This window comes from Pan paniscus, chromosome 5 (genome assembly GCF_029289425.2).
Source record: "Pan paniscus chromosome 5, NHGRI_mPanPan1-v2.0_pri, whole genome shotgun sequence".
NCBI classification, from domain to species: Eukaryota; Metazoa; Chordata; class Mammalia; order Primates; family Hominidae; genus Pan; species Pan paniscus.
This window is the reverse complement of record NC_073254.2, coordinates 80,060,302-80,084,832: the sequence shown is the minus strand read 5'-3', so window position 1 is coordinate 80,084,832 and position 24,531 is coordinate 80,060,302. Positions and strand designations below refer to the sequence as shown.

Sequence of the window (24,531 nt, the reverse complement as noted above, 5' to 3'; positions counted from 1 at the left end):
AAGAAAGACAGAAGAGGTACAAGAATAGGCCCCGGGTGACTCCAACATAATATCTCACCAGCCCTACCTATGGGGAAAAAATATCCCCCAGGGAATAGGCCAGGGCCATCTAGACTTGTAGGGTTCAAGATGCTCTTTAAGAGGTGTGAGGAAAGCTGGAGTTTGCCTTTGTGTCCATGTTGCTGGTGTTCCACGAAACAGTAGGGAATCTCTACTACCTCATCTGGGGGTTGAGGACTGGAGTAAAGCAAAACAAGCAGCTGTTAAATTAGGGGAAGTGACAACGCAGTGATAATCTGAAGATCCCAGGTCTTCAGATGAAAGCTCCCTCCTAAAGAGCCAGAATTTAACTTTGAGATTGGCATATATTCCAACTGGTTACAGGAACATTGAACTAGGTATCTCCCAGTGGAAAGGAAAACAGAAAGACCTGTTTAACGTTGAAGCTCTGCCCCCATGTTCCTGAGAGCATACTGTGATAACTGTGACCATAGAGAAAAGAAAAAGCCAATAGCTGAAATGAATCAGGTTGTTGGGGGCCTAAGATAAGTAAGTGCAACTTGTTTACATGTAAAACATTTGTCTTGTCAATTTGGGCATTTTATCTGGAAATTATCCAAAGCAGCAATTATCTAGAGCTAGCATGCTAGACTGTTTATCCCTAGACATGGGTGGGGGATGAGGGGGTAGAATGCAGGTTTTCATGGCACTTATAGAGTGTGGGAGGTCTCTTTGTTTTGTATTTAAGAAAAAGAATGCAAAATTAGGCACGGGGCCATGGAAGTGACCTATGCGAGTGACGGCCCTAAAGCTATAGTTTTCCTAACTTCACAGAAAATCCACCTCTGACCCTAAACCCAGATGACAGAAACCTTGGGAGCAATAACTGATCACTTAATTTATCATGACCAAGTTTATCTTACAAGTGCCAGGAAGTATTCAGAGTTAGTCAGGCATCATAGGAAAACTCTCCTTTATGTCTATTTCTCACTCAAAGGTATTCAAATAAAAGGAAACATATTAAAGGCACTTAGATAAAGGAAGGCATAGTAAATATTCTTGTTCCATGAAATACCATCTTCTAACCACCTTAACAGATGCAACAGTTGAACAATCTAGCTGTGCTCCGCTGATATTAGAAATACTGTGGTCTGAGCCAAAGGACCAGTGATGGCATCAGGAATTATGTCACTGGCTATATCCTATATATATGTTTACCAGATAAAATACATGATATCCAGCTAAATATAAATTTCAAATATACAATAAATAATTTTTAGCAAAACTGTACCCCTACATACTTATGCATAGGACATACTTATACCAGAAAAGCACTCGTTTTTCTGAAATTCACATTTAACTTGGCATCCCATATTTTTATTCGCTAAGTTTAGTAATGCTACCTACACTGATTTCTGCTTTGGGATACATAATGAGTGATAATTTGGAGAGCCTACTAAACAGAAAATCAAAGGGACAGAGGATAAATATTGTATTAGTAGGTCACATGGTTGCTTCCAACATTGGCCCTGACAGTTATCATTACTCATATAATAATACTCAACTGTCATATCAGAATCTGCAAAAGGGGGCTGAGGGTTGTGCAGAATTCGTGCATATTTAATTGACACAAATTAAATATTAAATATTAATTTAATTAGTAAAAACTATTCACTTTTAACTAATGAAAAGGATGGAAACGCTGCTTTTGTAAATAGGCAGCATTATTGGGAACACAATATTCTACTGCGTTCCCCATCCATAAGTCAAACCATCTGTAAGTCCAGGACTAAGTGTTATCTGTAATTGCTTAAAGTGCAACATTGGTCAAATATGCATAAAGCAGCTAATTGTGAAATATGAGTAATGGGTCTATTTGTTCAATGGGTAAAACTCACTTATCCTCCTTTGACATAGAAAATAGGATTAAATGTAAAACTTATGTCCCAGCTCATAGAGAAACTTACCAGAAACATGTCCAAGTACTTTGTTTACCATCCAACCCTTTTAGTTATATATCTATGAATATTAATATTGTAGTACTTCATACTTTTTAAGTATTTATAGATATACGTATCGCTTCTCGGCCTTTTGGCGAAGATCAAGCGTAGTATTTATAGATATACGTATGTTCTTTTATTCCCTCCTCAAAAAATAATATTTTATTTATCATCCCCATTAAAAATTATGTATTCATTTGACAGATATTTAATGGGTATCGATTATGCGCTTGGAAAACAATAGTGAACACGACAGGAAAAGTTGGTCATTACAGAACTAACCTTCTAGTAAGAAATAAATAATATTTTAAAATAATAACAATAAAATTTCAGTTGGCAATATTGCCATGAAGATATAAAACAGAGCAAGAGAGACAGTGGCTGCTATTTTAGCTAGGATGGTGAAAACCCATTTGAAGCGGTAACACTTGAGTTAGACATGGAGCTTATATGATAATGATAAACCAGCCAGTGGAAATGGGAATCGCTCGAGAAATGGAGCCACTCCTTGGAGAAGAAATGAGCTTAGCAAATGAGCTGCTCATAGAACAGTAAGAACTAGATGACTGTAGCAGAATGAGAAGGGTGTGGAAAGAGCTAAGGTTCAGATGAGGCAGAAGAGGTAGACACGGCAAGGTCACGTGGAGCCTTGAAGGGCATACTGAAGAGTTTGGGTTTTTTTATTTCCTTGTTTTTGTTTTTGACTAACCCTGGCATAGTGTGTGAGGGAGGGAACTTCACAAGAGTGTGGGTACTCGGAGGCAGGCAGGATCATTGAGGGTCATCTTGGAAGCTGGTCACCACTAATCCCAGATATATCTATAGATAGATAGATAGATAGATAGATAGATAGATAGATTTAGACAGAGTCTCACTCCATCACCCAGGCTGGAGTGCAGTGTCATGATCTCGGCTCACTGCAACCTCTGCCTCCTGGGTTCAAGCAATTCTCCTGCCTCAGCCTCCCGAGTAGCTGGGATTACAGGCACATGCCACCTTGCCTGACTAATTTTTGTATTTTTAGTAGAGTTGAGGTTTCACCATGTTGGCCAGCCTGGTCTCAAACTCCTGACCTCAAGTGATCTGTCTACCTTGGCCTCTCAAAGTGCTGGGATCACAGGCATGAGCCACCATGCCCAGCCAAGAGTTTGTATAGTCCAGTGCAATGGGAGGGACCTGAAGGGGTTAGAGCAAGATAGTATTGTGATCCAATGCATCCTGAAAGGATCAATATGGCTATTCAACCAAGAAAAATTGAACAGGGATCAAGGGGAGGAAGACAAAAGTAGAAGTAGACTGGAGGCCAATTGTCTAGGCAATAGATGTTGAGGCCTTGGATGTCACTGTGAAAGGGAGAGAAGTAGTCACGTCTGTTTGAAAGTAGGATCAATTGGACGTGCTGCTAAATTGGCAGTAAGAGGCAAGGGGAAAGATACATAAAGGATAACCATAGAATTTTTACCGGGAAGCTTGGTTGCTATTAACTGAGATGGGAACTGATGTTCATTAAAATTAAAACACATTCCCATAATCACACTTTAAGTACCAGAGCAAAGATTCGAATTCAGTTCTTCCTAATGCTCCAATATTTTGGGGTTGGTGAGCTGATTAATGTCTACTAGTGTGCTTACTTATTTAAAAGTCCCCCTTTTAAGCTATAAGCTCCTCAGTGACAGAGACTTGGTGATATCTGATATCTAGTCGTAGGAACCAGAGGCACATGAATAATGCTTTTTTGAGAACATTTGTAACAAGATATGACAAGTCTACCAGGCCCCATGTTTCCCGTCACCCTTGGCTGATTCACCAATTTTTTTCTTTAAGGCAGCTATAGATGCTTTCTATAGTGTTGGTTTTGAATTCTGCTATGGAAGTACAATGGTCATTTCAGAGGCCTGCAAACTTTCCCCTTCTAAGGAAGTGTATGGGTGCAATTACGAACATATGTTCACGGAAATAAAACACATGCTAATTATTTCCCTACACGCAAAACCGTCTTGATGGAACCATCAACAGCCTTTATTTATTTGAGGAAATCTAGCGAAATAATATCTCATCAGCTATCTCATAACATTCTGTATTTGATTACCAGTTGAAATACTCCAAACTCCACACTAGTTTTTTTCTAATTTTTTTAACCCTATAGGTTTTAATACCATGCAATTCTCAACCTCTGCATGACTTTTTTCTCCTTGTAAACAATTAGGAGCCATCTGGTTCCATGGATTTCCCGATCCTCCTGAGAATTTAAACTTAACACACCAAAAGGTTTGATTCGCCCAAGCACTACTATTACATTATTCAACTGGTTTTCTAGTCTTGGATCTTAAACAATATCTTCCTTAGAAAATCAGAAGAAATTTTCTCTTCATACTTCATATAATCCTCTTGCTCTATGTATAATACTAAGCTTTGAGGACCTCCTCAAAGCTATCTTGAAATGATTTACCAAAATATTTGCCAACTTGCCTCTTTCTATGGCAACATATAACTCAAACTGTATCACTTTGTCAATCCCAGTTTTTCTAAGTACCTGTCAAAAAAATTCAAAGGAGTTGGAGTTAGATAGAAAAGGAAACAGATTCCCCTTGGCACCTGTTTGTGCAATGTTGAGCTATGTCTGGGTACCCACTTCAATCTGAAACATTTGCATTCCTGATAAATAGGGGGAATTTTTTCTGAGAAGGCTAATGAAAACAGAGATCTTTCTCACTCAAGATACTAATCAACTTAAAACACCCTGGCTCAAATCCCTTTCTGATAAACACCAAGATCTTATTATGTAATAAAGTTTATTGATATAGTAGTAAATGGCCCATTGAGATGTAGCCTAAGGAAAATTTCTTGGAGATTTTTATTATGGCATATCTGGTAAGAAAGTTGTTTTAAACTTGTCAGGCAAGACATTATCTAAAAGGCTCTTTATTCAGCCTGAGGCAGTGGCTCACGCCTGTAATTCTAGCACTTTGGGAGGCCAAGGCAGGTGGATCACCTGAGGTCAGGAGTTCAAGACCAGCCTGGCCAACAAGTGAAACCCTGTCTCTAATAAAAACACAAAAAATTAGCTGGGCGTGGTGGGATGTGCCTGTAGTCTGTCCCAACTGCTAGGGAGGCTGAGGCAGAAGAATCGCTTGAACCCGGGAGGTGGAGGCTGCAGTGAGCTGAGATCACACCACTGCACTCCAGCCTGGATGACAGTGAGACATCATCTCAAATAAATAAATAAATAAAAATAAAAGGCTCTTTATTCAATAAACACACTTATACACACATAGAAGTGGGAGAGTGGGGGAGAGAGAAGAAAACTTCCAAAGTTACCTAGGTTTTTGTTGGACAAGATGAGATACTATAATGCTCCTCGTTCTTATGATTTTTACTCCCCAAAATGAGGGGATAACAACTGAATTGTTCTCGTACACGCTAAAGCCACAGTCTCAGAAAAACATATCCCACAATTTAAAGGAAGAGTGCTGCTGATGGGTACAGAGGAGGAATTATCTTTCATACAATGCATTAAGATATTCCAAGTGATTTATGGATGTATTTGAGAATTAACGGATTGAAGCTCGTGAAAACTGCTAAGAGAAACTGAAAATGGAAACATTAGTTGTTCACATTAAATCTAAACATGTTTAGAGCAAGTTTAGGGACTGTCACTTCTCAATGTGATAGAATAACTGGTACCAAATCTGTCTCTCTGCCGTAAACGGCTAGGAAATTGGACAAAATACATGAGACAGCTGTTTTCAGACGTTAGAAAACAGACACAGCACAGAAGTGTGAGTCTTCAGAACAGGAAAAGAAATGAGGTAAGCCCTATAACCAACATGGCTTTCTGGATGTAGGCACTTCCAAGACTGCAGTAAGAGAGGAGGAACCATGACAAGGCAGATCCAACTTACTGAATTTAATAGACAGAGATCAGAGTTAAAGGAGCTAAAAGAGCTGAAATGTGAGGCACAGAGAGAAAGAACTCCAGAAATCTATACAGGCAGCTATCCTGAGTCCTTCATTGAATATTAGGCTACATATGCATGAAATGAAACTCTATGAGGCCAGGCAAAAACAGCTACTGGGATTTGTGAGCTGGGGGTTGAGTTGCAGCCAGCCAGAATGGAGGCATTGCTGACCACCCTGAATATTTCCTCGAGCCTCCTGAAGAGGCGTGCTTCAAAAGGATAATTAAATTAGCCCTAAAGAAAAACTTACTCTAGACGCATACTCCCAAACTTAAAAATACACTTAAAAAGGATCAGGTTGAATGGTAAGTAACTGAACTCCCCGGCAAAACAAAATTCGGCTTTCCAGAGGAAGACTACAAAATCTAGACTTTCTTTTTTTTTTTTTTTTTTTTTTTTTTTGAGACGGACTCTTGCTCTGCTGCCCAGGCTGGAGTGCAGTGGCACGATCTCAGCTCACTGCAACCTCCGCCTCCCAGGTTCACGCCATTCTCCTGCCTCAGCCTCCCAAGTAGCTGGGACTACAGGCACCCACCACCACGCCTGGCTAATTTCTTTCTTTCTTTCTTTCTTTTTTTTTTTTTCCTACATCGGTTGTATTTAAAACACAAACAAGTATTTCTCTTTCTGTAAGGGCAAATGGTTCAAATAATGCGGAACACGAAACATTGACTAATACAAGTTTATTTTTTAAAAAAGCAAAAGAATAAAGAATATATACAAAAGGGACCTGGAATCTGTAAGCTGATTCCAAAAGCGAAATAAGTAGAAAATCCGTGGTGAAACCTGAACATTCTACCCCTGCTTTGGAGAAGGGCTATCATACAACATTCAGTCAGCTGAAGATGGATTGCTAGAGGTGTGTCGATACATAAATTTCAAGTCATTTTTGCTTGTGCAGAATCATCCCAATCTTAACAAGACTGAATGGGCAGTCCTGTGGCTTTCTTCCTTTTCCATATTCCCAACAAGGCTACGTGAAGTTCAACTCTTGATGAGCCGCTTACAACAGCAGTTCCTTAGGAGCCAACATGACAGGTGGGTCAGATTTCCCTATGAGAAACAAAACTGGCCACCTACAGCAAAATATCAAAATGGGTAAATCCTTCCTTCCTCTTCCTTCTGATTATATACAACATATCTCCTTTCAAGACTATTATTTCCGTCATGCTTATTCCTTCACAAATCTAAACCTTGAGGTGATATGAAGGAAACCAACATCAAGAAAAGAAAACTCAATTCAGAAATGAAGAAAACTGGCAGGTATACAATACACCCCCAGAGCATCTCAATATCCCTGGCACAGTACAATTCGGTGTACTGCTACAGCCCATAGATAAATATTGGCAGCTTGAATAAGCTCATTTTTTCCCTCAGGTGGTTAAAGGCCACCACATAAATACTGGGCAACAGGGGTTTGTTGGGAGAATTAGAAATAAAAAATTAACCAAATTTTGTCCCTGTGTTAATTCAATGCCAGCAAGGAGGCAAGTACTGAAGAAGAAAAGGGACAATTTTCATACGAAAAAAGAATTCCTCTAATCATGTCACCATCTCATATAATGAATCCAGGGAATCCCAGAAATAGAAAATTAGTTTCAGGGGACCCCTGAGGCACTTTAAAGCCTTTTAAAAAATTACAGTAATAATAAATTAGATATTGCTCTTCAGAGGCCAACAGAGCAGCAGAAGCATCAAGATCAGGTCCAAAGAGTTATGCCCACATTACAGGCTTCCTGAGCTGCTCAGCCCTCTTTAAAGCTTAGTTGAATCTCTAAATACCTTTACAAAGACATACAATTTAACGCAGACTGAGTGGGTATTTTTGTTTAGTGGTAGCATAAAATTTGGTCCTTAATGGTAGCAGCTGTCTTCATCCATTTCAAACTCAGGTAATATTAAGTACATCAAGACAATACATAAAGAATACAACAAAGGAGAAAAAAGCCAAAACTGACAAACACCTCAAGGAGTCACTAAGTTTGCTTACACCCTTTCACTTGATCTCCCTCTCAGTCTCTTTTTTGTGGAGAGAAGGGTATGACAGAACTTTTTTCTCAAAAGATGATAAACAATGGCATCAAATGGACAAAATGGTTATAAAGTAACTTTAAAAATCTGACCCCAAGGAATCCAGGACACATACAGATAATTCAGAGGTATACTTCTGATTTGGGGCAAATTCTAGACTAAAGAAATGATCGTCTCAGGTAAATGTTACAATAGATGAAACTAAGTCCAGTTTTTTGGCGGTTTTTTTTTTTTAAAGTGTCCTCACTACCACCTTCAGCTATCAATCATTTCTCATAGCTCAAGCGGAAGGTCATCTTCATCTTTCCCAGGATCCAGGTCAACCTCAGCTTCCCATTTGCCTCCTGAAATCTCCCACGTTAGTTTCTCAAAATCATCCTCCACAGAGAGTGGGGGCTTTCCTGTTGAGGCAGAGCTGAGTCGGCGAGTTTTCATGCTCATTTGGGGTGAGGAAGGGCCAGACGCCTCCGGGGGTGAGGAATCTGAAGAGGACTGGGTTGGAGGCAGCACAAGACTGTCTCTAACCAAACACCGCATATTCTCACTCATAGGTGGGAATTGAGCAATGAGATCACATGGACACAGGAAGGGGAATATCACACTCTGGGGACTGTGGTGGGGTGGGGGGAGGGGGGAGGGATAGCACTGGGAGATATACCTACTGCTAGATGACGAGTTAGTGGGTGCAGCGCACCAGCATGGCACATGTATACAGATGTAACTAACCTGCACAATGTGCACGTGTACCCTAAAACTTACAGTATATTAAAAAAAAAAGAAAGAAAGAAAAAAAAAAAGAAAAAGAAAAAGAAAAAGAAAAAAAGACTGTCTCTAGGATTTTCTGCTTCAGGCACAGTGACTGATTTGTCCTCAGAGACAAGCAGGACAACAGCATCCACAGCTGCCTTTTTGGCTGGGGGTTCCTGTAGGACGCTGCTGGAGCTGAGTGGCTTCACAGCGGCAGTGACAGCAAGGTGCATCTCCACTGCCTTACGTTTTGGGGCCAATTTGGGGGATGACACAACTTTAACCACAGATTGCTTCACGTTCACTTTGGGTTTAGCTTCACCCCTTTTTTCCAAGGTCTGTGCTGCCCATTTCACATTCAAGAATGAGTCTGCAATCCCTGAGGTTTCTACCTCCACCTTCTGGGATGACTTTGTGGGAAGCTGCTTGGTCAGGTGCCATGTGATTCCTGGCACAGCAGTGAGCACTGGTTTCTCTGCCACTCGGGTATTGCAAGAGGCTACATCTCCCTGAAGAGGTGTCGAGACTGATTTTTCCCTCTCCTGCTGTTTCCGCATGCGCATCTCTCTCATGGTCGCACATCTCTTGACTTGAATTTTACTGATGTCAACTCCTGTGGTCTCAACTGAAGCCTCTGTAGCTTCCATTCTAATACGGCTCTGAAAATCAACTTCATTTCCTTCCTGAAGTATCTTCTCTTCTTTCCTCCATGTTCTTTGGGTGACTCGCAGCAGCAACCTTGCCCCCGGAGTGGCCTCATGTTGAGACGGGGAGCTGGTGCTGCTCTCAGAGCTCTGCTGCACCCTCAGTGCCTTCTCCAGTTTAATTTCTTCCAGCGTCTTCATGTGCACCTCCTGCATGGACTTTGTTTTACCTGCAGGCTCCTCTGATTGTCCTTTGCTGGCAACAATGGGTGGCAAAACTACTGTTTTTTTAATTTCACTATCAGTCTTTAGCTTCATGCAAGTTGTATCCTTTTTGCTTTTTTGTCTCTCTGCTTCCTGCTGCCTATGTTCTTCTTCAGCCAGGACCTCAGAGAAGGTTTTGATACGGAGAGTGGAGGAGCTTCTTGCTCCTGAAGTAGAATCATCAGTTTTTGAAGGTCCTTCTGTCTTGAGTTTAGTTTGCGATTCCCCATGTTTCTGACTGGCTCTTTCAAGAAGCATTTCTTCTAATGTCTTCACATGGATCTCACCAACTTTATTAACTTTATCTGTTGCGTCCTCATTATTTGGATCAGCTGACATGCCTAATCGCTCCTTAAGAGACTTGGAAACTTGAGCTGTCTTTGGTGTTTCGTCAGTGTTAGTTTCCGGAGCTTCAACTTTCTTCCCTAGCCTCTGTGCCAGGCTACGCTTTAATGGAGGATCACTGTCAGCGCCTGCCGAAAATTTTCGTTTCCCCAGTCTCTCAGTAAGACCCAATCTAACCAAGGGTTCTTCTCCTTGTTTGGTGGAGAGAGTTACTGTCTTCACCACAGTCCTGACATTTTCTTTTTCAGGACCTGGAACAGGCTCAGGGTGGAGCAAAAGACTGGAAACTCCTGAAGAACCCTCACCTTGCTTCTTAGATTTTTCCTTCATTTTCTCTGACTTAATTTCCTCAAGAGTTTTTATTCCAAAATGCAAACATTCACCTTGCTTTATATTGACTGCAGGTCTCCGGACAGAAGTCACTCGTAATCCATTGTGAACTTCAGGAGTTGGTTGCAGGGTAGGTGTTTTGGTTTCATCAGGAAACTGATCATCATCATCTTCATCATCATCTGCAGCATTAATTACAACTGGTGGATGCTTGGGGCTAGGAACATTTTCGGAACTTTCTACTTTCATAACGCTCCGCAGCTGAGGGGAAGGATTGGACTGGACAGACAATTTGTTCTGCTGAACTGAAAGTTGGCTAGCCTTCACTTCCTCTTCTGGTGACTCAGGCACAGTTGTGCTCGGAGGTAGGAAAAGGCCATCAACATATCGTCCTCTATTGTGATGGAAAGCGCAGTTTAATTTTTGACATCCTGTTGGCTGAGTTTCCCAATAACAAGGAACTTCACTGCGTTTTTTATCAATCTCCATGTGCCGAAACCTGCACACCCGTCGAAAACAGCGCCCTTCTCGCCATAATGTGCAAACAGTTTCATTTCCTAGTGCAGCTTCACAGTGACGGAATGGGCAGCTGTCACCTTTGGTACATGTAGAATAGAAAAAAAAATAGCAGTCTTCTCCTTGATTAGGCATGCTGGGTAGATTCTTAGATCAGAAGTGGCTTCTTGAAACAAGCCACTGCTTCCTCAAAGCAAGGACAAGGCTCCAAGTCCTCGTGAAATGGGTTTAATCTTCCAAATGACAACTTGATCACAGAAATTGTCTTTAAACTGTAATCATTAGCTGGTTGCTCTCAACAGGAACGTCTGTGTCTTCACTGAGTTCCAATCTATTACGCCTGTAGGTCGAACCAACACTCAATCCATGAATTAATAATAATGAGGCAGAAAAAATTTTCCTCCTCACATTGCCAAGAAAACCTCTCAGCCACAATTCAAACACAGCATGTGTTTTTAAAACATCTCCCAACTACTGGGAGATTAAGTCCATTCAAATAACCTTTGTCAGACTGGAGACAGCTAGGGTTAGTTATCTCCTCAAAAACAAAACAAAACAAACAAAGAAAAAAAACAAAAAAAAGAGTTCATTTAAAGATGAACTTGAGAGTCAAAGGATCATGAAAAAAAATCCATCTTCCATAGCTGAACAATATAATCTGAAAAACAAAAAAAACATCAGTTTTTCAGTAAGATCCAATTTCTGGTCTTCAAGATTTCTTCACACTTAATACTAGTCAATTTTCCAGGAATTTTTTGGGCAGGGAATATCCCCAAATCCTAAAAAGCATCGCTATCTCTAGTTCCACAGCCTCCTTCTCAAGGTCCAGAATCAAGGCCTGGAAGATGTCAACACTATAGGCCTTCCCCACAGGAATCCGCACCGATTATGGGAGTTTAGGGGTGTTCTTCATTACGGTTTCACCAATCCTACAAGGAGTACGGAAGTGTCCCTGTTGCTCTTGACTCCCACGCTGAGGGCCAGGGGTGGGAGTGTAATGAGGGTGGGGAATGGGTGTAGGATACCGGAATAAGGTCGGTGGCTTTCTGTATGTGGAGTTTGAGACAAGCTCCAAAGTCGTGGGACCCGAACCGATGACACTATCCCCGACTCCCGCTTGCTGCTACGTCTTTCTTCTTGCTTGGCCGCTGCCGTCCGTCGTCCTCCGAGCAGCAGCAGCACTAGCAGAAAACCAAGACTGCCAGCGTCAAAGATGGCGCCCGGCTACAGGCTCCGCTCTAAGGCCCGGCCGGTAAAAGTGCCAGCACGACGCAGGGCGCGAGGGTTCTGGAAGACGTAGTTCCTCTATGACGCGATGCCTAAGATCTAATTTCATATATCTTTGGTAGAGACGGGGTTTCACCGTGTTAGCCAGGATGGTCTCGATCTCCTGACCTCGTGATCTGCCCGCCTCCGCCTCCCAAAGTGCTGGGATTACAGGCATGAGTTACCACGCCCAGCCCCAAATCTAGACTTTCAATAAAATATTTACAATGTCTAACATCCTAACAAAAATTATTTAAAATGCAAAGGATCAGGAAAGACTAGAACCACCAAACTAAGTTGGTAGCAGAGGGGAAGCCACTAAATAAGCCGAATACTCGAAAGACAGGCATTGTACTCATCAGTCATTCCTGAGGGTGGGACCATGGTAAAGCTGAAAATCAAAGAATTGGTTGAAAGCTTTATGAGCACACAGTTAAACTCCTGAATTCTCTCTTTTATCTGTGTGAACAGCCTGTTCCATTCTTGAGCAATACACAGAGCCCAGGGATGTGGTGCAATACTACAGAGGAGAAATTAAGTAAAAATCTACTCCCAAAACAAAGGTAACAAGGTATTTTTCCCTATTCTGCTCTAAAAATGTGGGTGGTCAGGCCACTTCCCCTGACTGTCACTGAGTGGATGTAGGTTAAAGAATACAGACTCTGAGAGAATTAGAGAGTTCTTAAACAAATCAGCCAGGTCTCTTTGATCACAGTGCAATAAAGTCACTAGAAAACCACTCACAATGAATACATGGAATTTCAAACCATATTTTTTGGTGATTTATTTTTCAATATAAGTGGAGAGTCAAGCATAACCATGTAAGTTAAGAAATTCTCTAACTTCACAGCCAGAGACCAAAGTCAGTTGGAAGGTAGGGAGAAAATTCAGAGGAAATACAAAGAAGAGATGCATGTTAAACTTTTGAAAAAAACTCCAAAACTTAAGACTACTGCCCTCAAAGTAATAAGAAAAAGGTAGAAAAAATAGTTTTCAGATCTACAATATGTGAACATTTTTAGTTCTAAGAGGTCTAACCTAAAAATAATATACTTCGCTTAAAATAGGAAGTCAAGTAAGGAAAAGATGAGGAATTTAGGAAACTGAGGATCCAAACCAGAAGACAGGCGGTAAAGCTTCCCAGGATGAAGGTGAAGAGTCATCCCAGAAAACACTATGAAGTGAGCCTGTGGATCTACCCATTCAGAAGAGGCATTTCTAAGGACAAAAAGACTGAGGCTGAGAGAATATCCAATGTATTTTGCATATTGAGGGACATGGGGAAGTAATGATGACTGGGTGCTTAGAATAAGTAAACAAAACTAAAAATATAGTGATTAAAAACTGCCAGGAAAACAAAAATGTTCTGTAAAAGTAAATGCATACGACCTCTTTCAGCTACAAATGATATCACTAAACACATAATTATATAAAATGAATGTTAATTTATTACAAAATTAACCTAATTTTATATTGGGAGAATGATATATGGGCTTGGTGTGTTTATCTGTGTGTCTGTGTGTGTGTGTGTGCGTGTGTGTGTGTGTTTTGGGGTAAGGAGCAGTGTAAGAAATGTAAATACTTCTCTTCCATAGGATGACATCAATGAATAATGTTTAAATGTGCTTTTTTATTAAGTAATAAATGTAAAATATTTTATTCGGAAATATTGAGATAAATGAAAACACAAAAATAGTTAAACATCTTAAAGTAGTTATATATAGGTGGCAGGATGAGTTAGAAATGGAAACGCACTGTAATATTTGACCCTCAGAAGACACTATAGTTATTCTATAAGAAATATTTGCATTATTATAGGAATATTTCCATAGTATTTGATGAAAATATAAATTAAAATAAACCAGAATATTAAAACTTGGAAATAAATTTAAAACCAAAACGCCTGGCATTTCAGAAATTTTGGACTACTTCCAATGCATCAGAAGCGACACTTTCCTAAGAACATCCCAATGAGCTTTCAAACAATGGCCATTAGAAAGCAATAGATTGCCAAGTTGTTTTTTGGGGGGGTCAGGGGAAGGTGTGGTGCAAAGGAAAAGGAAGTGTTGCTATCTTATTTTCTTTTGTGCTAATTATAAAATTAGTGTTAAAAATATGTTATTTATTGTAGAAAAATTACCAAAAATAGGTTGTTATTAGGAAAACAAAAAGGTAAATGACCAGTAACTTTGCAAAAAAAGTGCAATTCATGAATTAAACACATAAAAATCATAGCAAAATAGGACAGATTTTCTAATCAGACTGGTAAATACTAAAACATTTTATGATATGCAGAACTCGCCAGTGTTTGGGAAGCCCAGCATTCTGAACATCAACCTTTATAGAGAGGGCTTTGATAAGAACTATTAAAATTAAACACTTGATTTCCTTTTGATTAGGGCCAATTTTGCAAGGGATTTATCCTATGGATCCTCTTTATAGAATCCACTGATATATTTATACAAGGACTTCCATTTCTGTATAAATATTAACACAACAAATTAAAACACATAGTAACTACAGTGCCTTCTGAGGGTGAAATATTATGGTACATTCATATAATAGAATATTTGCAACCTTTGAAAACAAAATGTGCTAATTTGGATTGGTATCTCAGACATATCATTAAATGGAAAGATAAAATTTCAGAGCATTATATATTACTAAGATATAATCATTTTTGAGAATTTAAATATATATATATAAAAATATGTATGTGTAGGTAGGTTTGTATTGTAGGTAGGTTGATATAGAAATGGTAATGCTAAACAATAAGGGAATGTGCCTAAGTTGTGTCAAAAATAAAATTTGAAAAATTCAAAAATTGGGAACAAGTAGGTTGTTGCTCTAACCACAACTCGTCAAATTTTAAAAAGACGAGTACACAAGAAAAAGTATTCTCTTGAGGACATTAAAGCTCAATAAAACAAACATCAAGAGGTCAATATAAAAATACATGAAATATAATGAAATATAAAAATAGGTCAATTACCATTTCAAATTTGCTATGGCCAAATGCAGATTCCTAGTTTCTACCCCAAATTTTCTCCTATTAAATCTTCCTCTTAATAAAAGGTGTCACTATCTCCACACAGCTCAGATTAGAGACTTAAGCAAGATCCTAATAGTTAAGTGGCAAACTCTCTTTCAATTAGTACAGTTTTTGTTTGTTATAGTATCTGAGCTAGTACTTCCATATTACTCTTAATTTTCAAAAATATTCTCAATGCCGTAAGCTTCCCATATATAATTTAGAGTCTACCTCTTGATGCCTTTATTGAGATTTAATAAACTAGAGATTAGCTCAGGAAGAATTATAAAGATATGCCTTCGTATTCTTGTACAGGATATCCTGTTCATTTAGGAAGGAACTTTCTAAAATTTTCTTTTCATTTTCATGGAATAACAAACAGCATTATGACTAAAGCTTGCATAGTAGAGGCACAGAACTATGTAATAATCTTGGCATTATACATAGGGCCCCATGTAATCTACCACCCCAATCAGAACACTGTTAAAAGTGAAAGAGCACTATTAACAATTTACAAAGATACAGTTAAACAAGGCCTAGCACAGGCCAACAATTTTTTGCCATGTGGCAGTTGTTTTGAATTTACCTAGGTTTTTTTTTCTTTTTCTGTATGTGGAGGGAGAAGAGGAAAGGTATTGAAGGGAAGTAACTGTGTTCTATGATTTTATTTCAGGTAACTTTGTTGGAAGGGTGTTTGATATAGTAGGTAACAGTTACTTGCCCAGTAAAATATGCATTCAATACTCTTCTGTGAAATAGATGTGCAACTGAGAATTTTGCAGATGAGGAAAACAGGCACAAATATATTTGTTTAATACATGTTTGAAAAGAATTAAAACCAAAGTTTTCTCTCCAAGACCAGTGATTTGAACACATCAAAGCATCCACTACACTTCCTACCATTAATAATCTCAGTGATCCTTGACAAATTGCATTAAATGGCTAAGTTCTTTACAACTACAAGAAGAAAGGCTTGAACTAATTCACCTTTAACATTTTTGCTGGCTCCAAACACTTACCGTCATATACAGTTATAAGTGTAATGACTTAGGTTCAGTAGGTTAATTTGTATTAATAATAACAAGCAAAGTGATTTGACATTGCTTTTCTCAGCCCATTGACATATTTATATGCTAATGTTAAGTGCCCTTTGAATGCTTGGTAAAGAATTCTTGAAAATCATGATACTTTAATTTTTTTTCATCTTTTGCTTTCTTTTTCAATTATGTATGTATATAAAATATTCAAAGAAATGCATATGGATATATTATATAATGTATTATTATATTAAAATGATCTAAGAATTTATATTAATAACTTATAACTATGCCTAGATATAGAGGAACCCAAGAAAAGTTGTTCAATGTATAATGATCAAATAAATTAGGCCTTGAACAGATGTGTGTGTGTTTCTGTGCACATCTGTATTTGAAAGGAAGAAAAAAGTGAAAAATCTTTGTCTCTCTAACTCCAGAAAAATATCCCCACTTTTGTTGATAGCCAACATAGTTCTCAGCATTAAACCTAAAACATATTTAAAATACATTTACATAAATTGCAGACTATTTCACAATTGTCTTCACTTACAAGAAAACTATGTAAAAAACTACTAGAAAAATATATTGGATAAATTGAAATTACTATGGGAAAATCTCGTCGAAATTTGCAAATTCATTAAAAATGTATCTAAAAAACTAAAATAATGAATGCATGAATTATGTTCATGTATTCAAGAGTACAGATATTTTAAAATTCAAAATATTATAGATTTAAAGAATAATATAAGAATACCTGGCATTGCCTTACAGCTACATCTTAAATAATTGCACTGAGTGACAAACTGAGTTTGAATAATCTTATATATATGTATATATATATATAGTTGTTACAAAAGTAATTGTGATTTTTTTCCATTACTTTCAATGACAAAAACCACCATTACTTTTGCACCAACCTAATAATATATGAATACACACACACACACACACACATTAGCATAGGCAGAGTTCATGATGTTATCCCAGCTAACATAGCAATTAAGTGGCAGAATATGTTTTTGAGACTAGATATATTCAGCACCAAAGTTATTTTCACTCATAATTCTGCACAGTAATCAAAAGTAATTTTGCCAAGAATGGACACTTTATGAAAATATTTTTTAAATGCACCCCACAACTATCTTCATTAAATATTTATTTCTGTGTTTTTAAATAAATGTGTGATTTAAATACTTAAATATATCAAAATAAAGTATATGACTAATTGGGTTTTTCATTTTTCTGTGTTTCAGATGCAGCTGTTCTCTTAGTTACATTGGCAGATTGTGTGTTGTCAATGTTGACTATTGCTTAGGGAACCAGAGTATATCAGTGCATGGCCTCTGCCTGGCCCTTTCGCACAATTGTAACTGTAGCGGTCTGCAAAGATATGAAAGGAACATCTGTGAGATAGATACTGAAGACTGCAAATCTGCGTCCTGCAAAAATGGAACAACTAGTACACATTTAAGGGGATATTTCTTCTGCAAGTGTGTCCCAGGATTTAAAGGCAAGTTTTTTTTTTCCTGATAAATTAAATTTTCTAGTAAATAATGTTGTTAATATATTTATTTGATATATCTCAAATGTGTCTATTGATTGGTATTGTTGTCTCATTTCTTATTTGGCAAAGTAAAAAAAAATGCATTCACTTGAATAATAGGATTGCTTCTTTGGGCAATTTAATCTGACTACACAGCCTTGCTCATGCAAATAAGACTAATAAGGTCAGGCTGAAGCATTGGGAATATGATGGTATATGTCAAAGGTCTGAAGGGAAAAGCAGGCAGCCATAAGCTCCAAATAATTTTGCCTAAACAGCTTAGTACTGCATTTCAACCTTTTGTTTGGCTGCATAAGCACATGGAATGACAATTTTTTCTAGTTTAAGAATAAAATTTGGTTTCAGTATTGTCTAGGTCAGTTTGATGCCGTGACGTTAATAACATTTAAGAAAAAGTGAAGTCACAAACATACTATTTTCTCTGTACAGTCATAGAGAACAAGATTCAGTGTAGTAATAAGGCAGCTTTTAAGGTTAAATATCAGAAATTAAGCATTCAAATTTAATTACTTGACATTTTTCTGGTTGGTCTTACATTGATATAATTATTTATAGTAATTTCAAACTTATTATGATTACCTTATAAAATCAGAACAGTGGCCATACAGAAAAACAATTACATTATCACTTATAAAACAACATTTTTTAAGTGTTGTCCAGTTGGATATTCCATTTTATTAAGCAGACCCAATTCGAAAAGTTATTTGGATTTTCATTGTAACATGAAAAATATTTTCCCTGCTTGGTATTTAAAGTAATATGTTGAAGGTTTTGGAAGCAATTTAAAGATAAATTCCAAAAATGGAAATGGTGATATCATTGGAATAAATGTATAGCCATCCAGATTAGCTATTTTAAGGCAAAAATAAATTTGAGCGCAAAAATTCTGGTAAGCTTACTAAAAAGTTGGTCATATTACTTCACATTCAAACATATTCTAAGTAAAAATAAAATTGCATAAATGTGCTAGCATTGTTAAAATATAGGTGTCTGTCTTAGAAAATAGATATATATCATTTCTTTAACAATCTTCCAAATATCAGTAAATATATAGTTAAGTAGTAATTTTACATAAGAGAAAGAATGAATTTAACTCTGCATAATGCCATTACTAATAGAATATGTAATTTGCCATAATCCTTTTGCATGGCTAAATACATATGTGTATTTGCAAACATGATCAATGAATCATCTATTATTTTATATATCAACTATATTGGTTGTACATTATATTATCATTAAATATATATTGTATATAAACTATATAGTTTTACCACATATATACATAATACTTATTACTGGAATATAATATAAAATTGGTATGGCCTACTTCTCCAGGTGGGGTTAAACGCTATTATGTTTCTTTCACTTTTCAAATTAAACCCAACACAAGCTTCACAGGCCCATATTATAAGCAAGGCCCGTATTTTCTATTGTGTCTTTTTCTTTCCACTGAATTATAAAAAATCCTCTGGCTTTCCTCAGTTCAGTCCTACTTCTAAACTCTTCACACGGTGAGAAGTAAAGGAACTGATCTGCCTAAACTTTCCCAGGGATGCAGAGTTAATCCCACTAAAAGTGGAATCTTTTGGGGGCAGTTTAAAGTAGATGCCCCTCTTTCTCTCCAGCCCCCTTCTCTTCCTCTATCTGGTTCCTTCTGTTAGTTGTATCTCCCTTCATCTTGAATTCTTCCCATCTGATTTCTCCGTTTCCACCTGGTTTCTCTCCCCATCATATGATCCTCCTCCTTCCCTTTCTCCCTTTCCATTTGATTTCTCCTTGCTGTCTCTTTTCCCCCCTCCATTTGCTTTCTCTCCCTCCATCTCCAAACTCATGTGCTTTCTGAAGGCATTTGTTAACATTTTAAAAACAACGTAACCATGGCTTTTATATCAAGTATAATCACCTTTTATTTCCCTGATCCCCATCACATTTTTGGAAGTTTTAGCCTTACGGTCAAATTTCCAGATTAAATGTCAGTCTCTGTATCTCCAGCCCAGAGGATCACAGACGTTAGGTTAGTAGAATCACCTGGAGGTCTTGTTACAACACCAGTTATTGGCCCCACGTTAGGAGTTTCTCAGTTGGTAGCTCTAGCGTCCAGTATGTCGGGGGTGATCCTTACACTGCTGATCTGTGAACCACTTTAAGAAAACTGTTCTAAACCCAGTAAATTATGTTAATGAAGAGGAGTTGTATGGATCCTAAGATGTAAAATTCACTTCTGAGTGTGAACTACCATGAAACACAGCATGAGGAAAGCAGCTAGTCCAATCTTCTCTGCAGAAAACCACTAATCTCTGGAGTTCTTGAAGAAGCTGATACATTCATTTGGTACGGCCATATGCTTGAGTGAATCCTACAGGATTTAAAACTGATTCCAATCAATTTTCTGAAACTCTCCAAAGATTTTTAAGTCTGGAAATAATTTCAAAGAATGTGTTTTTTCAGGTTATAACCTTTTTGCAATTCCAGTATTATTTATGTCTATAATATTTTAGTAATGAACTCAAAATTGATTTTTTTTTTAGTTGATATTCTTCCCTCATCCTTTTGACACTTTCAGCACTACTATTCTCTAAAATTTTTTCATGGTCAAAACAAGACCATGCAAGTTTATCGTCCTTCTTGATTTGAGTAACCATCTTCTCATCTTACTTTTCTTATAATTGTCTTGATTACCAGAGAAGTCTAGAAAGTTCTCCTTTAACCAATAGGAGGATTCAAGTTCTTAGACAATATCAAGCCCAGCCGTTTCCTGTTTGAGATGAGACTGAGATAAGCCTTACTGATAGATTTGCTAGTTTTCATCTAATTTCCATGAGGCTGCTATCCTAAAGCAAACTCCTTTTCTGATACAATCTTATATATTATAAATTTGACTTGCAAATCTTTATGACTCTATTCTCCAAAATGCCAACCAGACAACTTTATTCTATTTTTAGGTCTAAGTTACCGTGGCAACACAAAACTGTTTAAATTCCAGGATTAATTTTTTTTCCATAGGCCTCTTTCCTTCCTTGTCTGCTAACTTTTATTTCTGTAGAAGTGTACTAGTATGTTTCAACCACGTTTGCATTTCAGCTGGAACCTAGCTCCCACTGTACAGTGCCAATTATTGATGCCTAATTTTCACTGTTGTACTATATTCCTTCAGGTTATAATTTCATTTTCCCCAAAGCAGTCTACAAGTACCTAAAGGGGGTACTTTATATACAAAGGAGTTATATACAAAGAGAGAAACTTCTAGGTGCCTTCGTACTTCTAGAACACTCACTGGAGTGATCACACTGCCCAAGACTATCTCGTCCACATTAGAATTGAACTACTTCATGTTGGGTGTTCAAAACTGACCCAGTTAGTAAGACTTTTACCCTTGATTGCTTCCTTCCACATTCCAGTCTCTATACTTTGAATAGACATTTAATTAACCTAGCCGTTATAATCACCAATTCTGTTAAGACCTCATGGATAGTTTTACAGAAAACAAATTTATAGTGTAGCCTATTTTGTGTTCTGATCTTTTAAAAACACCAATGCACAAATAACATTGATTTTATATCTTATGTAATTGTTTTTATTTTGTATATATTTTCTTTTGTAATTTATGCCTAAGAGGAGAAAGTAGGAGATATTATATAAGCCTGTTGCTTGTATTTATGGTTTTCCCCAAAATTCACCATGATATTGTAGTCTTCCTTCAGAAAATATTTTGTTTTTAGTCACTGGGGTTGTGCCTTAAATTCACTATTTTTTTTGTTGGTATCACTTATCCCAGTATATTCTGTCTCTCATGGAGCTGCATGTACATCCCTCTCTTCATAAAAATTCCATTAACCTTTTGTATCTGCTCAGGGCTTTCAAGACATATTGTAGGATCACGTCAAGCTCAATTTCATCACTCTGCACTATATTCTGACATACTGGCTCTTAAACCACTCAGCTAGTGGCTTAAGATCTTTGATGTAGGTAGAAGCAGGATCCTACTCTTTCGGTGTACTGAGAATTTAGTTCTTCATGAAAATGAGCCTCATCTTCGAAGCAACATAACTCTTTTAGTAGACTCCCAAGATGAGTCTCCACAGAGCTGATCTGTCTCTAGGAGTATTCATTCCTAAATTCCCAGAGATGAGCTCCTGGAGCATTTTCCTTTAGTTTTTGTCAACTTCCTACCCATTCATGTCATGGAAAGAACAACCTCCCTTATGAAAGGTTAACAGTGGATTTCATGTACATATGTTTATAACCTCCTTTTTTTAAAATAACACATGAATGTTGACCATCAGTGTATATCAATAAGATAAATATACAACCTCACTTTTTATGGCTTCGAAGTATTTATGTAAATGCATGCACCTAACTTGAAGAAAATTGCTAAATCAAAAAAAGCATGTGAGTGGTTGTTGATTTGGTACAACCAAATTCTCTGTCCTCATTTACACTTCAAACAACAGTGTGTAGGAGGACCATTTGGTTTACACATTCACTATGCCAATTATTAATCACTATGGTTTTGACTTTCCTCCACTCTTATGTATCAGATTATATCTCATTTTGATTTTCACTTCTTGCAGCAGCAAAAAAACATTGAGTGCTTACAATGTGAAATTTTTACAGGCTCTTTACCATGTTTTCCTGAGAAGTGTATCTTACTTAGTTGCTATAGTTCTTTATAATTTAAAGATACAACTTTTCTTATTATTTCTAGAGAGAATTACATCTGCAAATAAAGGTAGTTTTTATTTTCTTTTTATTATTTACTGAACTAATATTATGTTGTTGTTTAATACCATTTGATCAAATTTCTAAGACAAAGTACAATATTAATGGTGAGAGTAAACACCCATTTTTTTCTTCCTGAATTTCAAAGGACTTTAGATTTTGCTATCATTAAACATGGTGATGGCTTGATATTAAGGAGATGATAAATAAGATGATATCATTTCTAATTAAAACACATTAAATAGGAATAGAAGGGGAAGTAATAATTTAGCACAACAGCTGTTTAATAAACTGATATTTTACTTTCATAATTTTTAAAGATTTTGCAAATTGCACACACTGATGCACTAACAATTTTGGTCTTTTAGATGCGTTCATTAGAAGTTTTGTTTATGGCCTTACAATCTTGTGCTGACTTTATACAAAGATATGGAAAGTACTTCTGACTCTAAACTCTAAAATGTTTTAAATAAAGTGAGATGAATCATAATGGTTACAAACATTTTAAAAATTCCTTAGGATTTACTAAGAATTTGCTAATGTATATTACTGGAGTTACTTATAATATTCACATTTAAAAGTATAATTGTCATAGAATAACAATTCAATGATATGCAAAATTCTAGCTGTTCCAATCAAAAACTAATAAAACATGAGAAAAAAATATAGACATAAAATCAAAATCAATTTTTTTCATCTTTTGTATTTTCTCTTATAATAGTTAGATTTTTCTACATATCATTGTTATTTTCAAGAACTTATTTTCATAGATTTATTCTCAAGGTTTTCTCTGATTTTTGTTTAATACTTTATATGTTTAATGATAGAGTCCTTTCTCCATCTTTACTAAACTTTACAATGCTTTGTTCTTTGTGTTCTTTAATTTTTGATGTTTTGTTAACCCTTAGTCAATTTTTTATTCTGTTTGTTGTTTAACAATAACAAGTTTGGAGCTATAAATACTTTGGGTATTGCTTTGCCTGTATTCTAAAAATGTTAAATTAAAGTTTCTTATTTGTACTATTTTCTAAATAGATTTCAGACTTGATTTTCATTTCCATTTATGAGTAAATATGGCATTTGAAAGAAAAGACTTCTAAATTTACTTGGCAATACTTTTTACTCTTTTGGTACTAATTTTCAGTGTTAATGTATCATTAATAAAGAATATGATTACTAATCATTGCTTTTTGGTATATTTTTGCTCTTAATTTTTTTGAAAAATACAGAAATGTAAAATTATTTCTTATTATTCTTCCAATTGTAGAGAATTTCTAGCACCTACCAAGAGGACTGAAAGGAAGGGTGCTGAGAAAAATTCCTAAAGTTTGGCAGAAATACTGCTATGATTTGTTAGTAATGTGTGAATTTAGGAAGGAGTTAGGAATGTTGGGTTCCTATGACTCATCTGTTATGCTTGGCTTAGCATGTGATAATTTTTGAACAGTGCTTGGATATTTGGAAGAAATTTACCTTACGCATATGCTTTAAAATGTCTTTTTCTGTGGTATATATATCAGGCTGGGGGTAAGAATTACCTGAATACATTTTTCTGAAAGCAGTATTTTGATGCCACCTCAAATATAACACATCCACATATTTGGGAGTAGTCCTCAAGAAAAAACTCAATGTTTCAATCTATATACCATACTCCCATGTGGTTTTAAAGTGTAGCTAAATGTTGGAAATTTGACTATATAACATTTACATCTATTTATAATAAACATAAATGTATATACATACACACAAACCCAATATAAATGAGTTAGAGGTCCTCACGCCAGTTGGTTTTAATAAGTTTCAAGTAGTTCTAAAATTTTACCTTTTAAATTTTGAGCTATATTATTTAGCATATACTTAAAAATTTCTTATTTTAATCCATATTTGTATAAAACAAACATATTTTCTTATTTAAATCTATTTATGGGATACTACTTTTGCCTTTATCTTTTATTTGGAGACTTCACCTACTTTCATTTTATGTAATTAGTTTATATTAAGGTCTAAATATATGCCAACACTATTTGTTTTTTATTTGTTTCATCCATTCTATGTTATATTTTTCCTTTTTATGT

General features: G+C 36.6%; 2 protein-coding genes across 2 annotated transcripts in view; one reads left to right on the top strand and one right to left on the bottom strand.

Annotated features, from left to right (window-relative positions):
- LOC100974207 (eyes shut homolog) overlaps window positions 1-24,531 on the top strand; it is a 1,877,183-nt gene that overhangs the window by 372,339 nt on the left and 1,480,313 nt on the right. The window contains exon 11 of the mRNA XM_063605324.1: window positions 17,424-17,680. Within this exon, the coding sequence (XP_063461394.1) occupies window positions 17,424-17,680 (257 nt within the window). The remainder of the gene's footprint in view (window positions 1-17,423; window positions 17,681-24,531) is intronic.
- Window positions 6,331-13,075, bottom strand: LOC134730595 (zinc finger CCCH domain-containing protein 11C-like). The gene is made up of 2 exons (XM_063605323.1): window positions 11,862-13,075; window positions 6,331-11,494 (listed from the first exon to the last, which is right to left on the bottom strand). The coding sequence occupies exon 2, from the start codon at window positions 10,969-10,971 to the stop codon at window positions 8,746-8,748; it is 2,226 nt and encodes a 741-aa protein (XP_063461393.1). The 5' UTR covers window positions 10,972-11,494; window positions 11,862-13,075; the 3' UTR covers window positions 6,331-8,745.